Source organism: Chinchilla lanigera, unplaced genomic scaffold (genome assembly GCF_000276665.1).
Source record: "Chinchilla lanigera isolate Chin_1 unplaced genomic scaffold, ChiLan1.0 scaffold00043, whole genome shotgun sequence".
NCBI classification, from domain to species: Eukaryota; Metazoa; Chordata; class Mammalia; order Rodentia; family Chinchillidae; genus Chinchilla; species Chinchilla lanigera.
Genome location: NW_004955444.1, coordinates 19,617,318 through 19,639,577, shown reverse-complemented (window position 1 = coordinate 19,639,577; position 22,260 = coordinate 19,617,318). Strand labels below are relative to the sequence as shown.

The window sequence follows — 22,260 nt, the reverse complement described above, 5'->3', positions numbered from 1 at the left end:
CAAGTCAGTTTCATCCCAGGGACACAGGGGTAGTCCAACATTTGTGAATCAATAAATGTTATACATCATAGAAACTGAAGTATGGATAAAAATCACATATTACTTGAATGGATGCAAAGAAAGTCTTTGAAAAAAAATCCAACATCCATTCATGATTAAAAGCCTTGAAGAAAATTGGTATAGAGGATCTTGCCTTAAAATCACAAAAGCCACTACCAAACCCCGTGCTGAACTTATACTAGATGGGGAAAAATGAAAGCTTTCCCACTAAAATGAGGAACAAGACAAAGCTGGCTACTCTCACCATTCCTCTTCAATATAATACTCAAACCTTAGCCAGTGCAAGTGGGCAAGAACAACAAAATGAATTTAAACAGAAAAAAGTCAAAATAACTTCATTTGCAGATGATATGGTCAATTCTCTAAAGAATCCCCAGAACAGTCTTCACTGGAAAACTCTTAGAACTAATAAATTCATCAAGTAACCCTATACAAAATAAACACACAAAAATCAACATTGTTTGTATGTGGAAAGAAAGAACTCACTGAGAAATCAGAGAAACAGTCCCATTGACAGCAGCTTCAAAACTAATTGAATATCTAGGAATTAACCTACCTAAGGAAGTGCAAGACTTCCATATCTAACACTGCACTGTTTTGAAAAAAGAGACTGAAGAGTACATTAGAAAATGTTTTGAAACATCTGCAAAAATAGCCATATGGGCAAAAATGGTACACAGATCTAAAGAAATCTCTGAAAATCACATTCAGCATGTTTTACAGAATTAGAAAAAATAATTTTAAAATTTATATGGAATCAAAGGATACTCAAAATAATCAAAACAAACCTGGGCAACAAGAGTAAGGCAGAAGGCATTACAACCCCAGACTCGAAGTTACACTGCAAAGCTACAGTAGTAAAAGCAGAATGATACTGGCACAAAAACCAGACATATGGCTAATGAAATAAAATAGAGAATACAGAAACAACTCCAAGGACTTTCAGCCTTCGGACTGTTGACAAAGTGGCTAAAAATATTCACTGTAAAAAAGATCCTTTAACAAAAGGTACTAGAAAAACTAGTTATACACATGCACAAGAATGAATCTTGATCCACATCTCTTATTCTGCAATCAAATCAAATCAAAATGGGTGAAAGACCTATACAAAAACAGAAAAACTAAATCTGGAAGACAGACGAGGGAAAACTCTTTAAGATATAGGCATAGGTAAGGAGTTTCTGAACAGAACCTCAGTTGCACCAGAAAATAATGTCAAGAATTAACCAGTGGGAGTATATCAAATTAAAAAGTTTCTGCACAACAAATGAAACAGCTAGCAGATGAAGAGACAACCTACAGAATGGGAAAAATGTTGCCACCTACTCCTTAGATAGAGGACTAATAATCAAACTATATAAATAAATAAAATTAGATCCTCCAAAATAAAAGAGCAAAATTTAAAAAACGAGCAAGTGAAATTAATGGGTAATTCTCAGAAGAAGAAATACAAATAGCAATAAATATATTATGAACATCTTTTCTTTTAGAGAAATGCAAAACAAAACAACACTGAGATTCTGTCTTACTCCATCTGGTAAGAATGGCTATTGTCAGACTCAAGAAACAACCAATGCTGGTGAGGGTATGGGGAGATGGCACCTTCCACACTGTTACTGGACATACAATCACTGGGGAAATCAGCGCACAGATTCTTCACAAAACTAAAAATACAAATTCCATTTGATCCGCTATGCCTCTCCTGTGTACCTTACCCAAAAAACTAAAGTCATCATCCTACACTGATACAAAGATACCCATGTTTACAGCAGCACAACTCACCAATAGCCAATCACGGAAGTGGTCCATAATCTCATCCACAGATAAATGGATTAAAAATATGATATATTTAGACAATGCAGTACCACTTAGCCATAAAGAAGGATAAATTTGAGTCATTTGTTGGAGAATGGATGGATCTTGAAACCATGATACTTAGTAAACTAAGTCAGTCACAGAAGATTAAATATTGCATGATCTTATAATACAAGAGACACAAAATACAAATAACATAACAAGCAAAATTAAAGTGCTATGATAAGAAACAGCGGGTCTACTCCAGATATGAGAAGGGGAAGAGAAGGGAGGGCAAGGGAAGTAAAAATGATCAGGATTTGATATGGATATGTATCTCAAATGTCCAAGTTTAATATAATCCCTATGTGCCACAAATATACTAATATAAATTTTAAAATGAAACAATTTAAAATGACATGCCATAATACATACATGCTAAGGCTATACATGCTGTGGAATGACACTCTGCTCACCTGATAGTTCAAAACAAGAACTAAAGAAGCTCTTTGTGTCTCAAAGGCATTGATAGACCAAAGACAGCCTCTGTTCATCCCAACTTTGTAAGATTTCTATTGTAACTTTAGAGTATATCCAGGGACCCACACCTTGAAACAGGAACAAGTTGAATTTTCAAATGTACTTTCCCCAAGATCATAGTGGCCTAAAAAAATAGATCTAATAAGATTTAACGCTACATTTAATATCATTAGTTAGACCAATACTGTTCAATGTAGTATCTAGCAGAGTCAAGTAACTAGTTATGTGTCAAGTACTAAAAGTTAAATGAAATAAAAATTTGCCTTTAATGATGCCACTTAATAGCCAGAGACTTCCTGGAAAGCACAGCTTACAGAGTAGTTCCAGCACCACACAAAATCCTGTGGACAAGATGAAGCTTATCCACGTCCTCACCAACACCGCAAATGGCCAGAGCAGCTTTTCGCTTGTTGCATTAAACGCAAGGAACTGCACTGTGAGTGGGCAAAGTAGATGTTGGCTTGGTTTGAGAGCTATGGAGCAGGCCTGCCAGTCTATGAAAAACCCTCAGACTCACCTTCAGCAACGAAAGTGGCAAATTAGACCTGCATTCCTTTAGCTCAGAGGCTAAGCTTTAGACTCAGTTGGAGATTTGTGTTCCCTCTGTTTTGAAAAGCGTTAAAAGTTCCAAAAGAAGCACCATGTTGAGACAAAAAATACATACTCAGTCTTATTTTGACAGTAAGTTGCGGGTTAGGAGCACAAAGACATTTTATGAGCAGAAGCTCCTGATATGGAGGTAAAGGGGTTCAAAGGGGGAAGAGCCTAGAAAGTGGCCTGTCCCATTCCACAAGTGCTAGTGAGGGTGGAGGAACTGTCACAGGCAGCTGATCCGAAAAGCTCCCCAGGAATGCGAAGGAGAGCAAAGGCCAGAAGGAAGCAGGTCCATTTTATAATGGAAAAAGGCTTTTGGGACTTAAACTCACATCCCAGCTCCCATTTCCTCCACAAGGAGATGACAAACTGACATTTGCCACACTGATTGTCTCCTTCCTGTCCTTTACAGGACCAGGGGAACCATTAAGGCAAGCACTGGAAACCTGACTAGAGGAGGGAACTGGTGTGAAGGCACAGCTCTAACGAGGAAAGGGCATACGGCTTTTCAAGGCGTCTACACTGTAGTATATTTTTCAGACTTACACATTTGGCATGTCTGTGAAAAAAACCCCAAGCTTCTTCTATTTTATGAAGTCAAAATAAATACTTATATGCCACATTCATACAGATAGAATGTAGTCTACAAAATGAAGCAACAGTGAGTTCTGCCATGCCACTAGTGCTGCAAATGTGGGTCTCAAAAAAACTACTTCAGGGCTTCTTTCCAGTCTTCTATCTGCCCCACCCGCTCCTGTTCATGATTTCCTGAGAAACCACTTCTACCTCCAAGTGATTTAAACAAGTGATATTATGAAATGCTTTCTTTAAGAAATGAGGAACAATGTCATATGACCAAGTGATTGTTCACTGTGATTACAGCAGCACTGTTCAGTGATGAAAATAGCCAGAGAATCTGACTTTAAAGTGACTGAGTACTGAAAATCAAAGAGCACTAATTAAAAGTCACTGTTAACCTGGGAGGAGAATTTTATGTCTTGGCTAGAAGCTCTGCCCTAGATCACATACTACAGACATACATGTTTTTCACCTCTTGAAATACAGACAGATAAATTATTAAGAATTAAGGTAACATAAAAATCAAAAGGAAAGCATTTATAATAAGCCAGTCTTTCTCAATTATGGAATGCTCATTAAAAATACAGACCTCTTAGACTCTCTGGGTAGGGCCTGGGAAGTTGACGCTTTGCTACTTTTCTGGGTGATTAACATTTCCACTCAATTTGAGAAGTTTCAATTGTTAGACAATTCAGAGATACAAAATTAGACTGAAATATCTTAACAGAGATGAATTTTGATCACATGAACTAAACCTCCAAAACAGAGGTAAAAACTGTCTTCTTGCTTCCCTAAGGTATAAATTTGTGGAACTGAGAGTGGAAAATAGTTGGGAAATCAAGATTGACAGCAGTTCCTGCTCAGAAGCGCTGGGGGGTCTTACTTGTGGGGAGGAATCCTACAGAGGGGAGGTGGCATCACTGAGCTCTTGAGCCAGTGTGTGTGACAGGACACTCAGCATCAAGCGGTGTTTAGTACTTTGGGTTTCAAATATGAGTGATTATGCAATTAATTGATTTTTGCCCTGACTTAAGTAAAAAGTAGAAAATTGCTTTACACATCTAAAAGACTTATGGAGACTATTTCCCATAGGTAAAAACCTCTTCATAGTTTCAGAATGCTATCATCATAAAAGTGCTTGCATTAAATTATTCCTTGCCTTCACTCTATGTCACGCCCTGCCACAGAGATCAGCAGATTCTTACCACAGACATGGAGTTAGAAAGCAGGGTTCCGTCCTGGCCCAGCATGTTGGAGACAGTTATTTCCGGTAGGTCCATGTTTTGTGGGTGGAACGGTAGCAGGCCATTATGGTTCATGGGGTGGCACAGGGAGTGGTAGCCAGATTCGACTTCATTCAGGTGCACCAGCGAGTGATCGGGGAGGGAAGGAGGCGTGATGGGGGGAATGTTAAAGTCTTCACTCTCTAGACTTGGACCAGGATAGGACTGTGAAAAGACAAGAGTGACATTGTTGCAAGTTATCATCCCCTTGTTCTTCCTCATCAGGAACAAACACACCACCTTTTGGATAATTACAAGCAGCATTATGGTTTAGTAAGATGTTTCAAATGTTCCAATTACCCTACTGCCATTTATTTCACTATTATGCACAGAAGAAAATTGCCTCCAAAGTGTATCCACTTCTAGTATAAAGACTGCTTCCATTAGGTGGTTTTTATTTTTCCAGGAAGCTGAACTCAAACAGATTTCAAACATCTCATTAAAATTTTCCAGAATTTTAATCTAGCTGAATTCCTTTTTCATGGGAGTTGTGGGGAAGAGAGGCAATTTATAAAATTAATGTTTGATCAAACATGTTTCACAGGACTCCCTACTGCTTGGATTATGGGATGTAATAAAAATGAATCACACAAGTCTGGGGCAGTTGCCTTTGAGCTTGAAAAGTTACCTGTTCATAATAAATGAAAGAAAAGATATTAGTAAAGAAGTAACTTAAACATGCTACATAAGTGTGGACACATTGAAGAGTTGATATATTCTTCAAATTCCACTAGAAGCTAATTTTATCTTCCAGATTTTATCCTCCAAAGTGGAGATTGCTTTCACGATTTCTAGTAACATTTGTTTGACTTCCTCTAAAAGCTGATAAATAACAATGTACAAATTTAATTTTACTTCAGTCCATCATAGAATGCAAAATACTACTATTATTAAAATACTAATTCTGAATAAAAGTCAAGAGCAAAATAAATACTATTAGCACACCTGGGCCTTTTGCTTTTACAAATTACCTTAGATAAAATAGGAAGGAAGGGAGCGAAGAAAGAAGATTATATAAGACACACCTGTTAAAGAATGTGGTAAACGTTGGAAAATATAAGGAAAAGCTGAATAAAGAAACATTGTTACCAGTTTGTATCAATACACAGCTATATTTAGCAGTCCTTTATAAAACAGGTGTCATAATATGAAAGGGAACATTTTGGTCCAGATAATTCTTGCAAGCCTATCTTTCAAAATAAGAGAGCCTTCACAGTGTCTGTGTGCATGGGTAACAAGGACCCCCTTGTCTAACAGCACAGCGGCTGCTGAAGTGTGCAAGATTTGAAATGGGGAGGCAAAGGGTAGGAGCCAAAGAAAGTAGTGCAAGGTATTCATTGGGTGTTCAGCCAATAAGCTTCATGCTCCTGTGTCCAAGTGCCTGGGGTTATTTTTTCCAGATGGCGTCTATTTGTCTAACAGAAAGAAAATCGTCAAGTTTTACTTGCTAAATGTTGGACAAGTTTTGATATATTTGTTTAGGTGCTGTCAGAAGACAAGATTAAATGAAGAGCTCCTTGGATCATCTGGGATTTAGACTTAGCCATGGAGAGGAACATGTGGGTTAGCATCTGGGGTGAAGGGTTGATTCACTCCTGCAGATAATTTTTCTTAAATATCTAACATTCTGGTACAAAAAAAAAATTATCAGCTCTGAAAGTTCAGTCATCTGTTACCAAAGTCTTCTGTTAACAGTATATATTTTGTGTCTGAAAATTGTATCAGTGCTCTATGTAAAAGTTACAAGTTTGGTCAAACTCTCACACATCTGATATATTTGAGAGCCTGAGTCTACAGTTCTAAGCCCTTAACTTCTTCTGCAAATATAAAAGATGCCCAGTGGGGAGGGAAAAGGGAAAGCATATTTGATAATACCTATTTCATATAAAGTACTTTATGGTAGTACTTTGACTATTCTGCCTTCATTTAAGCCTTATAATAACCCTTTGTGTAGCGATCACTGCCTCTATGTTCTTGAAAAGAAATTGAAGCTCAGAAGTTAAACAGCTTGTTTAGCTTCACTTAGCTGGTAGATGACCATCTCAGTACATAGGCAGGAAGGATGGATATATGATGAAAGAAGGTGTTTTTTGGCAGTACTCGGAACTGAACCAAAGGCCTTGGCAAGAAGCTACATCCGCAGCCCTCTTTCATTGTTTATTTTGAGGCACAGTCTCACTAAATCACTAAGTTGCCCAGGATGGGTTGGAATTTGAGGTCCTCCTGCCTCGGCCTCTCAAGAGAACTGTGATTATAGGCATGCACCACCATGTCAAGCTGTAAGAAGGCATTTTTGTTGCTGGGATATTTACATGAGCAGTACAATTGTTACTATTTTATTAGGCTGGATGATACAAAATTGCTAATATCCACTATTTCTGTTAAAATTTCACACTTTATGAATTAGTATTAGCATCAGTAACAGGTTTTTCCTTGTATAGAATTCTACCCCAATACTCACCCACCAGAATTCACTACTTTACATGAATGCAGGAATTCATAGTTTATCTCTGCAGTATAGCAACTGTTAAATTTTTTGATCTATAACTTTAAGAAGTTAATCAGTGCCTATTTGAAATCTTACTGAATCAGACACGAGTAATGGAAAGGAAGTAAAAAGTTGCTCTTCATTTTAAAATACCATTCGACCTCTGAAAATAGTAAGGGATATTCTAGCCAGAGTATTTCATGACTTTATGTTCTAGAGTTTCTTCAGTTGTTAAATCTTAATTTGTGGTATTTTAGAGGAAGGTTTAATTAGTATCACTTTACATTCAGTGATAACAAACGTACTGCAATTTAACTAAGCTATATGGTTTATTTTCATGTAATTACACATTAACATTATTTAATCCATGCAGTTATACACCAAAACCACAGATTCCACAACTTAACTGGTAATGGGTAGTTATGTGGGTCAAGAATTTTAACAACTTAAGGTTTCTTAGTAGTTTTGGTTCTTTACATCAGAAATGATGATATTACAGTGTAACTGATGCCATATAAAGTATTGCAGTAACTGTATAAATGTCAAAATGTCCTAGAACTGTAAAAAAGTTCAATGCCAAACTAATTACTAATGGTTTTAAATGTGGAAATAAGGGGCTGGGGATTTAGCTCAGCGGCAAAGCGCCTGCCTGGCAAGCGCAAGGTCGTGAGTTCGGTTCCCGGTACCGGAGAAAAACCAAAAAAAATAAAAATAAAAAAAAAATAAATGTGGAAATAAATTAGCTAATTTCCTAACTTTGACTTCTATGACATCCTTTACTTAGAGTCTTGAATATTACATTAAAATGTGTTTATTAAATAGTTACCTTTTATATTATAGGTAATTTGAAGTTTGGAGGATATAACAGAACAAGATACTATTTGATACTTTGTTTTATTCCCCATGAGCTCCTTGGTTGAATTGGTGTTAAAAGTTTGCTGAATAAATAAATACAGTGGACCCTTGACTATGAACTCAATTCATTTGCAAAGGCTGGTTGTAACTCAAGTTAGTTGTAAGCCAAGATTATTTCTCCCATAAGAAATAATGGAAATAGCCATAACGCATTTCAGAAGCACTTCCTAAAGCACCCCTTAACTAACCTTTTCATAATAAAAGTGTTGTGTAATGTGTGTTGATTTATCAGAAATACCAATAGTTTTCATAGTGTATTCACTGGAAAGTTATAAAATGTGCCAGAAACAACAGTTTCATACTGTACTCACCATTCTGGTTGCCATCTTTGGCTTGCAAGAAGGGAGGATGAAACGGAAGGTGGTTATTGTTTGGAAGGAGAGTTCCCTTCCGTAAGAACATCAGGAATCTGGCTCTCTGCTGTCCTTTCTCTCCTTGGGGGAGTCTGTAGCCCACTAGAACCTGCCTCTGGCTCACTAGGTCTCAACCTTTTCAGGAATAAAAACTAGCCTAAGGTTGTCTGTTTCTGTCTTTTCTTTAACACTGCCCTGTAGTATGACATGACACTGTCATTAAGCAAGTGAATGCAGTGATTGGCTCTTTCTCTGTCTGGGTGGGTCTTCTCTATAAATGTTTGTAGCTCTGTCCATATTTTCAGGATTTCCTTTATTTTACAAGAAGTACTTTGCTGCACTGACTATTGATACTTCCCCACCTCTTCAGAAAGCTCTTCAGCTGCCACTCTCTGTGGCTCAGCCAGAAGTTGCTGAAGCTCCTCTGTAGACAGTTCCTCTGAGTGTTCCTCCTCCAGTTCCTCAGCATCACCACTGTCTATCTGCAGGTCTATGGACAGTGCTATAGGGATAGTGTCATCAGCCACAGGGTTTGTTGAAGGCTCAGGCTCCTCTACACAGCCTTCCATGTGTCTATCCTGTATGATTTTAGGCCACACTTTCTTCAAGGCAGATGTCAGCAACCTTAGAGAGAAACACTGGCCCAGGATTTCTCAATCAATTAACGCTACACAGGAAAAGATGTTGTACTGTTCCTTTCAGAAGTCTTTAAGGGTTAAATCTGTATCTGAGACCATCTGGAAGCACTTCAGGAAGAGTTCCTTGGTGTACGGCTTCTTAAAGTTATCTGTAACCTGCTGGTCCACAGCTGGCAGTAGAGGAGTTGTATTAGGAGAGAGGATCCTGACTGAGAGCCATAGGAATTCTTCAGCCAATTCTTCCAAATTTCCTGGATGAGCAGAAGCACTGTCTATGATGAGGAGAGCTTTGAGTGGCAAATCTCCATCCAGTCAGTATTTCTTAACAGTAGTACACAAAACCTCCCTGATACACTCAAGAAAAAGTACTCTTGTTACCCAGGCTTTTGTATTAGGTCTCCACATTACCTCTAGCCTACTCTTCATGATTTTATGTTTTCTCACCACTCTAGGGGTCTCAGAGTGATAAAGTAAGAGAGGCTTTATCTTGAGGTCACCACTTACAATGGCACATGGTAATAAGGTTAGCCTATCCTTCATAAGCTTGTGATCTGACATTTTCTTTTCTTCCTCAGTAATGTATGTTCTCCTAGGCATTTTCTTCTAGAAAAGGCCAGTTTTATCACAGCTGAAAACTTGATGGGAGCAAAAGCCATTTCTCTGTGTCATCATTTTGAAGTGTTGTATGTAATTCTCAGCAGCTCTTTTATCAGCACTGGCTGCTTCATCATGACTATGCTATGAACGCCAGTTCTCACTTTAAAATTGTGAAAACACACTTACTAGCACGAAACATTTTACCATTATCACTTTGTGGTGGATTATCCTTTATGAGATCTGCATTTATAGCCCCGCTTTTTCATAAATGATAGACTTGGGCTATAAACTTCCATGTGCTTTTCCTTTACCCATACCAATAACAGCCTTTCTACCTGGTCTAACACTGTTGATCATGTCTTACTAATTTGAGTAACACCTTTAGAAACACTAGCTTTCTTATACAAATCTTTTCTCTGCAAGATTGTTGGGATGGTAGGTTTCAACGTGCTGTACATATTAGCAAGATTGATCACTCTCATATGAATGTCATGCTCATATTTCTCCACAATTTTCTTCTTTTCTATTGTAATTGCTTTCTTTACTTTTCCTTCCTTCCTTAGGTTTTTTTTCTAGTTTTGGGGGGCCATCTTGATAGCAGCAATCATAGTAATTATATAAAGCACTGACCAAAATCACATCCTTGAATATGCTCATCTGGGCTCAGGTTGATGCTTATGTATACTTATATATGTTTTTCTGGCATCAGAAGTCTTTGTTTACAACTGCTCAAGCAGCTAGCATTCTGGTTGTAGCTCAAGACTTTGGTCATTAAACCTAAAATTATAGTCATAACCCAAGTTGTTCATATGTGAGGTCGGTTCTAGTTTGAGAGTCCACTGTAATCATTAAACAAATGCATGCATACCACATTTAGTTTTTAATGGCATAAGTTTGTGAAGACACCAGTGTTATTCCATGGGTTTCAATAATTTTCCTGTGTTCCCAGGAGTCTGCATTGGCTAGTTGGTCTGACAAGACAATGTGTAACATATACTTCACAGTGTATCCATGGGTCAAAAATATCTTGGAAGAATCCTAGCTTGTGCAGCATAAAGAATGCTGGGTAGAGTACTTAGTGTCTGTCTGCTGCTTTGGGTTTAAAAAGTGGCCTGTACTTAACCATAGTGCCATAGTGGCACACAGATTACTGAGGATTTGTAAAAGAGAATTTGCGGCCCTTGGTTTACAGAAGTTGTTGCAATCTAATACCCTCAAAAGGCAGGAGGGCATCAGGTCTCTTAGAAGCTATGGACCAGCAGAGTTCTGTTGGCCACAGTGGGAATGTAAGGGTGCTCTGGTAACAGTCAGGAACACAGGACATGGAGTGGGGATGTGAGGAGGGCACCATCAGAGGAGGCTTATGCTAAAGCCCTCCTGGTGATGCAGGGGACCTGCTGCACTTGCCCACTGACTTCGGGTCTTTTCCTGAGTAACGCTTATCTTACCCCCTCTGTGTGGCCTGGAGTTTAAACACTTAATTTTTCTTCAATTCTTTGGGAAACAAAGATCATTTGATCCTCTCTAGGAGGATCTTTATGTCCTCTGGAGACCACAGTGTGACATCTCTTAACCAGAATCAGAGGTCACCAAAGCGTGAATCCCATGTCTGATGGGGTTCTCTGGAATCTGGGGCAGCATGAGTATGGACCTTCAAAGGGAGGATAGTCTTCTTCACCTCCCTCTAAGGTCCCTTGCCCACCAGTGCCCAGAGGCCAGAATCCAAACTGCAGCCTGGCCCCTCCTTCCTCCCTCTTCAACAATTGATGAAACTCAGCAACCACCACTGATACAAACAGAGACGGAAGTATTTAATGATGGTGGGGTGAAATTCAGGCCATCGATTTTCATTTCACCTGAATATATGCTGTAATAAATAATGGCAAACTGGAAACAAGTGCATATAGAGATTTGGTGTAAACCATAGTCAATCTGAATGATCCAGATGGCTTTAAAATTCAAAATTTTATTGGTGCTACCTGACCAAACTGCCTGATTGTAAGGACTCACTGGCTTACTCCTCACAGGAAAGACTCATCCTGCTGCTAGTGCTGGAGCACCTACGAGGATCCCCCCCCATTATAGTGTGGTCACAATGTGACTGACTCCGCCCAGGGGCAGGATCCAAGTGCTGTGGAGTGCAGGCTGGGGTGTAGTACCAGGAGGTTCAGCTAATTCTGGAAGAGAGACAAACTACTCAAGGTTGAGAAGGATTGTAGGAAGCATTAAATTGGTAATTTAAAAAAAATAGCACCCTCAAGATAGCATTTTTATAGTTCTGTATAACAGAGTCAATGGCTATTGCAAGCCATTTTCTTAAAACCTCAAAAGGTGGTGTGTGCACACTTAGTTTATAAAGTGCCACATCTTCCTCTGATGAGGAGATAGATTTTGGACCGGTTAAGACTACAAATAATGATTTCTTCAGTGACTAATAAGAACAGCCACAGAGATGATTGGAAAGATTTGAGGCTCTGGAATTCAATAGACAAGTCTTGTATCCATGTTCTTTAAAACATGTATGACTTTGGATTTTGAGCAAGTTTCTTGTTCCTGTAAGTCTGTCTCACTTTCAGAACTCACTTCATGGTATTCTTCAAAGCACTGATAATGAAAACATATGTAAAAAGCTCAATAATCTACGTTTTACAAATAAAAATTTCTTGGTAATATGCAGCTTTACATACCTGTTGCTGCCATTAAAGGGGCTTTATGCATGCAGTGGCTCAGCTCCTGTCTGAGGAGACAACTATAGACTGCATGCTGGTGATTGAGATGTGCTCCCTACAATGATATTCTAAGGGGCTTCAGTCTATTTTCTATTGATCAAACCTCGCAGTGAAGGAAAGTGGACTCTATTCATTCTTAATATATTTCATTGCTCCCCATAAATAGCTGGGATAAAGTTTTACATTTATTTTAATGGAATGAAATGGTGTATATAGAACTGAAGAATAAGAACGCAGTGGGGAAGAGGGTGCAGGCAAAGATATATCCTGAAGGTTCTGATAGTGATTTAATGTACAGAGGACCAACAACTTCATTCCTTGCTGAGGAGCCCACAACCCAAGGTTGATAAATTCAATGTTTATGGACTCAAGTAAAAGGCAAATGAATTTGGGGTCCAAGTTTTCTGATCTAAGTACAGCAAAAAGCTGTTACTCTTTTCAGTCATTAGAAAGTGAGATTCTTAGCAAGGAGGCAAAATTGCTAACGAAAGGGATTGCTTTTGAGACCAGAACCAATAGGTGGGATAGAAAAGTTACAGGAGACCTTTCAGAGGAGCTCGGATTGATCTGCTTGGATGCCTTTCTAGCCATATGACCCACATTCGTCCTGCATGTTTAACCTTTCCCAGCCCCTATTTCAGTAAAAAAGAAAAAAAAAAAAACAACTCATTTAATTCAATTATATACTAACACTCCTTCTTAATCATATTACCTTAAATATTCCATGATATGAGTATCCTGTTTACATTATTTTCTCCTTCTGCAATCCACATTTCCTTTGCTACAGCCTGTGCTTACTTTATACTCTACATCATTGCATCTGCAAGTGGAATGTTAATTGCACTGCCTTTTAAGTGTATAGAATTCATGTTTTCATATTGTTCAGACACAGTGCAATACACGCTGAACAGGAACATATAATTGAGAGTCTCTTTTGGACTTTGCCTTTTCTTCTTTTCTTAAAATCTAATTCTCTATCAGAGGAGAACTGGATTTGTGGGCCTCTGTCCACATACTGAAATCATTATACACAGCATTCCATCTTTGGTGACAAGAAGTCCCATAACTCAGGCGAATTCAAAAGATAACATCTTGTACACATCTTTAAATTATGTGATGGGTTCATGCAATCATGCATACACTAAAATATGGCTATGGTTATAACACTGTAAAATATGTTTCTCATATAGATCTTTATTTGAAAGATAAATAAATACCACTGCCATCAAACCTATACAGAATGCCTTCATTGTTAATCTGTAATATAATTCCGGAAAGTCAAAGATAGAAAAATGCCAATGTTCAAAGATGTTTCATCTTCTCTTATTGAACATTCTTATTGCAAGATTTGAATAATCAATAGAAAGCAAAATGAGCAGAGAAATGTATTAGATGAAAATAAGCTTCCTTTGTACATTTTCAAAAGTTAAGAGATAGCATTGTTACAGTGATGTCCTTTAAAAATGTTTAAACAGCATCAACATGATTTCTAATTGCTTTTGAGAAGACCTTCAGAGGTAGGTATTTTTCATAATCCTTTGTCTCCACATGAACAAGGGTTGATAGCTGGAGACTGTAATGTATTACTGTGGAAACTTCAGTGTGTTACATAAATCATCTTAACACTCAGCAAGAATTGTCCAACAATGCCATTGATGTGCTCAAGCCAATGATCCTGCAAGCAATTTTTTTGTCTTTCCTCACATTTTAGACAACAGCAATAAATCATCTTCATTTAAAAACACACAATGTACTAATTTTTCTAGCAATAGTTATCAAAATAAAATTTTTGGTAGAAAGCATAACATTTATTTTACCAGTGTTTATGAATTTTTGTAACCTGTTTTAAATAAAACACAGCGAGCGCTCATTCACTATAGAAGCATTTGTTGGGTTCCTACTATGTTCAAGACATCCTGCAGTGTATGATTTGAGATACAAAGAGCTAGAACACACAATATGTGTGAAGGGAAAAACTAGGAACTGAGGCTCCAGTAAAAGCAGTATGCTTGAAGTTTCATGCAAAATGATCTCAGAATGTAAATGAAGGGAAATTACTTGAGGCTGGCATGATCAAGAGATTGCTATAAGCAGTCTTAGAGTGATAACAGAACTGCAGATGAGGTACTATTGCTCAGATGCGGCAAGTGACTGGAGAGGGCCACAAATAGCCACCAGTGGGGCAATCTACACAGATGTGCCGGCAGCCATGGAAAGGCTCAACAGTAAGGTTGCTCTTCAACCTCTAAGATAACTACAAGGCTATGATTGGTCCCACCAGTCAAAACAAACCAGGGTATTTGGCTCAACATAGACCCCTACGAGGGCCAGGATACAAGGGTAAAGTTCACTTATATAAAACTATTGTGCAAAGCTTGAATGAGACCAGAAAATAGGGATGACTTGAGCCTCCCCCACACAATGTCGGACCTTGGCTCTTCCTGGGAGACCTTTGAGTCCTGAGGTCATGGATCACATGTTGAAACTCTGAGGGTACAGGGTATGAAGGCAAGCACTTGACTCAGACCAGTGGGGAAAGGGCAGGATAGCTTCATGTTCCTCTATTGTGGCTGGTGCCAGATTTCCAGGTTTCTAGAAAAGCCCTTAACAGACAGAGGATCCTCCTGCCATAATTTAATAAGGATATTGGAATGGGGAAATGATAGGTGATTCCATATTCAGCTTTGAAGAGGCACTATTAAAGGATTTAATTTCATTGTTTAGCATACAATCTTATACAAAAGGTAATCTATACTTTCTAAAAATTATCTTGATTTTTTAATACATTGAGGTGATACATTCGGAGGTCTAATTTTATACTTTTGAGCTTTATTTTAGAAATATCCCATGTTAACCATTTTAAAAATATATATGGATAAAATCACTCTTAATCCAACCATTTAGGAAAAAACAAAACAAATATTGAAGTGCATACTTTTCAAGATTCTTTTCAGTGTGTGCTTTCTCTTTCATTTTGAGATTTTTTGTTTTTAATAACAAAATAAGATCATACAGGTCTGATTTTTCAAGCTAGAAATTCTACTGCTAATCTTAGGTTATCTCTTAGTAGATGACCTTAATTTCTTTAAGCTTCAGTTTCCAAATCTGTGAAATAGGATGATAATAGTATAAGCTCCTTAAGAGTTTATCAGAATTAAATAAGGTAAACGAAAGCCAGGCCTGGTGGCACATGCTTGTAATCCCAACACTGAGAAGGTTCAGGAAGAAGGATAGCTGCAAGCTTGAGGCCAGCCTGGGCTACAGAGTAAGTTCAAGTCCAGCCTGAACTGCATAGCAAAACCCATTGTTGTTTTGTCAGTTTTTTAATTTTTAAAATAAAACAAGACCAAGAAAGAAAAAAGGTAAATGAGAAAATGTATATACTTTGGGTTAGACACTGGCTCATAAGAAGCAATCAATAAATGCCACCTGCACCGTTATTGTTATTTTTATATTATTATATTATCTGATCACATAAAATGGATCATGAATGATATTCCATGTCAATAAATATTACCTATATCTTTGTGTAAATGGATCAATATTTTATCATTTTACTCATGTTCTAGAATTTTTCCATCATTTTTTTTTCTTCAAATATTTAGGCTGTTTCCAATTTCTCTGTTATGATTCAGTGTGATGAATAACTTTATCCATTTATATCCTTAGAATAACATTCTAAGCCAGAGATATATCTCAGTGGCATAAGTGCCTGCCTGGAAAGTGCAAGGTCTTGAGTTCAATTCATGGTACCAAAAAAAAAAAAAGAGAAATTACAGATCTATATTTTAAAGAAGAATAACATTCTAGAGGGCTGTATTTATGCAAAAACAGAATCATAGAATACTCAAGAGGAGAACTGAGGAAATCAATTTAACACAAGTTTTTCTAAAAAGTAGAAATATATGAAAGCTCAAAGCCTGCCTGTATTTAAAAATAACCTAATGAATTTTATTCATTTATTAAATATTTAAACATATATGCAAGGATACTATGGGTTTCCCCTCTATTCAGTGTTCTATAAATACAAGCAAATCCTTTAACTGCTTTGGTCCTCAGTTTCCTCATCTGCAAAGTAGATGGCAAGAGTGGTAATAAGCATAGAAAAGCCCAGTAAAGAGGAGGAGGGAGAAATCACCACCCTGAATAAATGAATCAAGTAGAGTAAGCAAGACCTTATAATTGCACAACTTCCACATATGAACAAGTACTGATTTTATAGCTTAGGAATGTTAACTTTCATATAGGAATGTGTTCATTTTATAGCTTAAACATGTGAAAATATCCATGGTTTCATTTGGTTGAATCCAAATTTCTCAGAATATTTCAGTAACACATTGTCATTATCTTAATATGGAAAGGAATTGGAGTTAGCATGTCAACATTTTGATCTTAAAATTTCTAAAGTAACAATAACCCTAGCTAAGCAAGCCTGACTTTGGCCTTAGACTTTCCAAGGCTAGAATCCTCACTATGAAAATTTACTATCTTACTGTTGTTTCCCAAGTCACTCAGTCTGTCTCATCCTTGCTGAATTGTTAAGAATTAAGTGAATCTGAGCAACTGATTTGAAAGTAACAATATGCAATGAAATTACAATGGTGAACTCCTACCATCTTATCTAGTGAAATGCTGTATTATCTCTACTGTTTTAACAAAGAATTATTTTCTTATTCCTTATAATGGTTTGAGCAATCTTTCATTCTTACATCTGGTAATCTGAGTGATGTAGTTGAGGATAGCGATATGTAATGTAACAACCACTGTTGATTCGTATTATTTTGTCTTGAGACTCTGTATCACCTTGAATGCTCTTGCTTTGATTTGTTTATGTTTGTGATACTGGTATGCTGCTACTGTTATATTTGTTTGTTTGTTTCTCATTTACTACTGTCTTTAAAATAAAAAAAGATAAAATTTTTTAAAAAAGTGAATCACTGTATCCAAAACCTTTACTTACTTCATCCCAGAAATAGGTAGCTCACAACCAGCAGCTATTATTATTACTATTATGAATCTAATTTATTCATGGCATTGGGCTTTAAGGATGTGCTAACCTAAACTTTTACCCAAGCAGAAGCTTCGTACTAAAACTTAGTCATCATTTTGAATTGAAATCAGAACACATATAGCTGGTGGGTTGAACAAGATGGCTTGTAGAAACACCATCTTGCGACTGTCTCCCCAGATACACTTTGAACAGCTATTCACACAGTAAGGTATCCTCACAGAGCTACAAAGCCAGGTGAGAGAACATGGTGTCTGGCTTTAGAGATTAGCAGCTAAGTACCCAGTATACAGAAGAGTCCAGGATTCCCTGAGAGCAACGTGTATAGAGCTCTGGGCCTGCTCCATATTGCAATCCTATTGCCTCCCTCTACTTATACTTCCTGTAAGGCCACTCTGCTGTGACTTCAGAAAATAACTTCCAGAAGCCTTAGCTCTACTTGAAGAATGGCCTTCTCCTAAAACGCTAGGGAAATGCTGGAAGATGCTCACTATTGGTTTTCAAATCATGACTCCCAGAGCTCCTGTGACTTTTAAACCAGATTACTCTGTTTGAATAATTGCTGCAATATCTCATAAGTCACTCGTTTGGCTTTGCTAGAACAGGATCAATTACCATAACTGATGAGCAGCAATGGCGGTGTAGAAAACATTTTCCAAGATAGCCACTGCTTAATTCCAAATCATTATGGTTACAGTTAAATATTTCCACATCCAAGCTCTGAAATAATATAGATGAGAAAGAACACATGCAACAATACAAATAGATTAAAAATTAACTTGAAACCCTCTTTGTGTTTCAGACAAGTCTAGCTAGGTCTGCTCCCAAACTGAGGACATGAAACTGTAGAGAAACATGACACTTTTAAAAGGCGTTTTGTGTGCAGGGGAGGGTGGCTATGAAGAAGAAAATTTTAGAAGGGACAGAAGTGAATGGAAAAACTTTAGCTTTTCTAAGCCTTGCTGTTCTTATACTAAAAGATGGGCAAAATCACTCCTTCTTGACATGTTGACATATTAAAAATTTTACTGCTTCTTTAGAACAATCTTTAAGAGCCTTCAAAACACAGTTGGCACAGACAGGGAGCATCACTGAGCATATTACTAGTTTTAACTTGAAATGTCACACTTATGTTTTGGGTATTCTTTAGCAACAGGTTTATGTAAGTGCCAGGAAAAAAAAAAAAAAACAAAAAAACTATATAGCACATTGTACTTGCAAATCTTACCAGAAAAGAATATTTAGTTTTTCACAGTTGTTCACGTGCTAAAGAAAAAAATTCTCAAAATATAATCGTGAACAGGCCAGAGAGCTGTTTTCAAAACGTATCAAGTGCCACTGCGCAGCTGTCAGGCTATGTACTAGAACCACAGCCTCTTGCATTTACCTACATGTTCTGGCGCCTATTGACATTTTTCCACTGAGTCAGCCACGTTCCAAAAGGAGCCTGACATTTCCAGAATTTGATTTTTTTACCACAAATTCTATTTCATTCAGATCTTTTCATAATTTTTATCATTGAAATACAGTCCTCTATTCCTTCAAAAAACATATTATTAGATAATTGTTGCAAAATTCTCAAGTATAACAGGCAACAAACATTCATCTTCCTGATATAAAAAATGAGTCTTATGTTCACAAATCCCACGGCTTGGAAATGTAAATGATACACAACATTTAACCTGTCAGCGGCCTCATTAGTGTCAATGAGGAGAAACTGGCAATCAGTAGACGGTGAGCTGTACGTATGTTTATGTTTTAAAATGTTCCTAAAATAGCTCTGCTGGTGAGGTTAGTATAAAACATGTCTACTGGACAAATGCATTTCAGTGTAAATTTTATGGTCTGTTTACATTTTTGAGCAATTCGTAGTTTTCATGTAGATGGTCATTTAGCGTTAACAGAGTCAATACTGAACTAAAATAATAATAATAAAAATAAAGGCAGCAAGGGGAAGGAATCAAAGTTCAGCCACACCAACATATAATGATCAAGAAAATATGCAGAAGGGCTCGTGTGTGCTTAATGATCATGAGCCCAAATATATATTTGAATGGTGCCTGTATTCAGTATCCATACAGCTATTGAGACATTTTTATAAACTGTAAGGAATATGTGAGCTGTTTCAAGATATAATGCTGAAAAGCAGACTTCCATGTAAGAAGCCAATTTAGGAAGAAAACAACATAAACAATAGTAACTTGTGTGCTCAAGTGAAGCATCTTTTTAATTTTGAGTAATGAAGATGTCAAGCCAAACGCTAGAGTAGTTTAACGTAATTAGGTGGCCTATTTTTTCCAGGCATCCTTTCATTTCCCATTGAAAACTCAGCTCGTATGCAAGGCAACAAGAGCAATTTTGTCTGTAATGAATACCTCTGGGAGTTCACAGAGTAATCATTTGAATGTTACACTGAAGACTGGTTTGACTAACTAGTCTGGGCTTGTTAAGAAGCCAGACTTTGTTGGACTAACTAGATTACTCAAAGCATGGCAGCTTTATCATTTTATTGGGCTAATGGTCAAAAAGTCAAGTTGACTTTACTTCTGAAATTTCTCCAAAAGGAATCAATCTAAAAGTAATTGGTCTAATTTATAGTTCAAATTTATGTCACAGTCATGGAAATTTTATGGTCCATAGTAGAGATATTTTTTTTCTAAAAATACTCTGAAAAATACTACAGCTTCTAGGCTCTTTGTGTCATACCTTATTGATGCTGTGACCTGGGAAATTTTCTCATTAGGAAAACATGTAATTACAAAATAGAGTTAGTGGTGTGCTTGCAAATTTTAAAACCATTTTAATAGTAGATTTGAGAGAATACTGTACAAGAGAACTTGGAGGGCCCTAGTGGTTCTGCTGCCATCGTATTGCTAATTATAAACAAAAACATGATATTCTTGCAACAGTAATTGCTTCTTGTTTTGTAGTTTATTATCCCATTAGCTCTGAGTCTTATCCTTGAAATGATTCTCTTAGGAGATGTACTGTGGCCTTAAGTTAGTGGGTTGAAAAATATTGACACATCAGACAAAGGGTGCTACTGCAATCAACCAGGAAGTGCTAGATTGGCCAAATGTCTGTGAGGCAGGGCCACGTATCATTGCAATTAGAAGACTAAGAGAATTAATGCAATGCAAAGGAACCAAAACAGTTTAATTCATTTACTTATCTTTCAACAAATAAAGCTGTATAATCTGATATGTCACATACTATTCCAGGCATCGGAGATACAGAAGGAAACAACAGAAGATCCACCTTCATGAGTTCACAACTAGGTGTGGCAAGATGGGGACGTCTTTGCGGACTCTAGTGTACCACTCACTATACACAGACAAGTAGGCATCGTCACGCTGGGATGTGTACACATAGGCAAGGCCTTGCGGTGCATACCATTCAGTGACAGTGAGCTGAGTGGAAAGGTGGAAATGAGAAGACGAAATGAGTTATGAAAACCCGTGAAGCCCAGAACTAAGGCAGTAATTGCATAGATGGAGAAAAGGGGGCAAATTCGAAAGTTTGGTACAAATGTAGAATCTATGCTGTCTTGGATTAGCTAACATTTGAGTGATAAGAGAGACTCCCCATGTCTCCAGCTTGGGTGATGCGGTGGGTGGTGCTAACAGTTATGACTGAAGGGAATACATGCAAAACAAATTCGGGGTGTGAAGAAGTAGGCTGGAGGCAAAGAATTGCAGTTTAATGAACAGATGTGTTGAATCTGAGCTGTTGTTAGGGACAGAAGCTTAGTGGAATTGGAAATCAAACCTGAAATTCATTTGAGAGTGCTCCCCCAGATAGATAGATACAGATATAGATAGATATAGATATAGATGATATCCACATAGATGATGATATAGATATAGATATGAGTACATATGTATTTCAACTTTTATAATCAAAATGTACTGTAGGAAATGTATGTGAAATGTTACTCGCAAGATTACAGAAAAACATAAACATTACCTTATTTTCTTACGTTAGCTTCCCATTACTATGAGAGAATACCTGAGAGATCTCTAACTTAGAAAAAGTTCATTTTAGTTCATGGGTTTAGATGTTCTGAAACCTGAATAAACAGACCCACTGCTTTTTGGCTCTTGTAGGCGGGTCCAATAGCAAAAGTGGGGAGCATCTGGCAGAGCAAACTGCTCAGCTCACAGGCAAGAATCAAAAGAGAGGAAGCGGGCAGGGTCCCTCAGTCCCCGTCCAGGGCACATGCCCTGTGACCTAGGGACCTGGTCCCACTGCCTAAAGATCCACACGTCTAAGTAGCGCCACCCTGTGGAGCAAGCCATTAACACAGAGACCTTTGATGGGGGCATTCACCCCAACCATAGCGTTTATCCATGTTTTAAACCTGAGGTTTGAAAATCTGGGTAAGACTCAGAATTCCAGTGGAGCTTGGAGGTGGGGAAAAGCAGAAAGAAAACTGATCACAAACCGAGAGTAACTTAAAATATGGCCTCAGGTCAGAAATTTGAGTAGCCTTTACTGTGATGCTCAGAATTAACAAGAAAAACTCTTTCAAACTTAAAGGAAAAATATTCACAGAAAAAAAGAGGAAGGAAGGAAAGAAAGCATGAAGGTAAGAGGGAATTCAGCAAGCAAGCAGGGGAGGCGGTGGAGAAAAAACAAAACGCAGGAAATAGTTTAGCACAGTGAAGGCCAAGTTTAGGGAG

General features: G+C 37.6%; 1 protein-coding gene across 5 annotated transcripts in view; it reads right to left on the bottom strand.

Annotated features, from left to right (window-relative positions):
• Tox (thymocyte selection-associated high mobility group box) overlaps positions 1-22,260 on the bottom strand; it is a 342,631-nt gene that overhangs the window by 156,842 nt on the left and 163,529 nt on the right. For all 5 annotated transcript variants that reach the window (XM_005392187.2, XM_013518215.1, XM_005392189.2 and 2 more), the window contains exon 3: positions 4,773-5,015. In XM_005392187.2, coding sequence (XP_005392244.1) covers positions 4,773-5,015 — 243 coding nt within the window. The remainder of the gene's footprint in view (positions 1-4,772; positions 5,016-22,260) is intronic.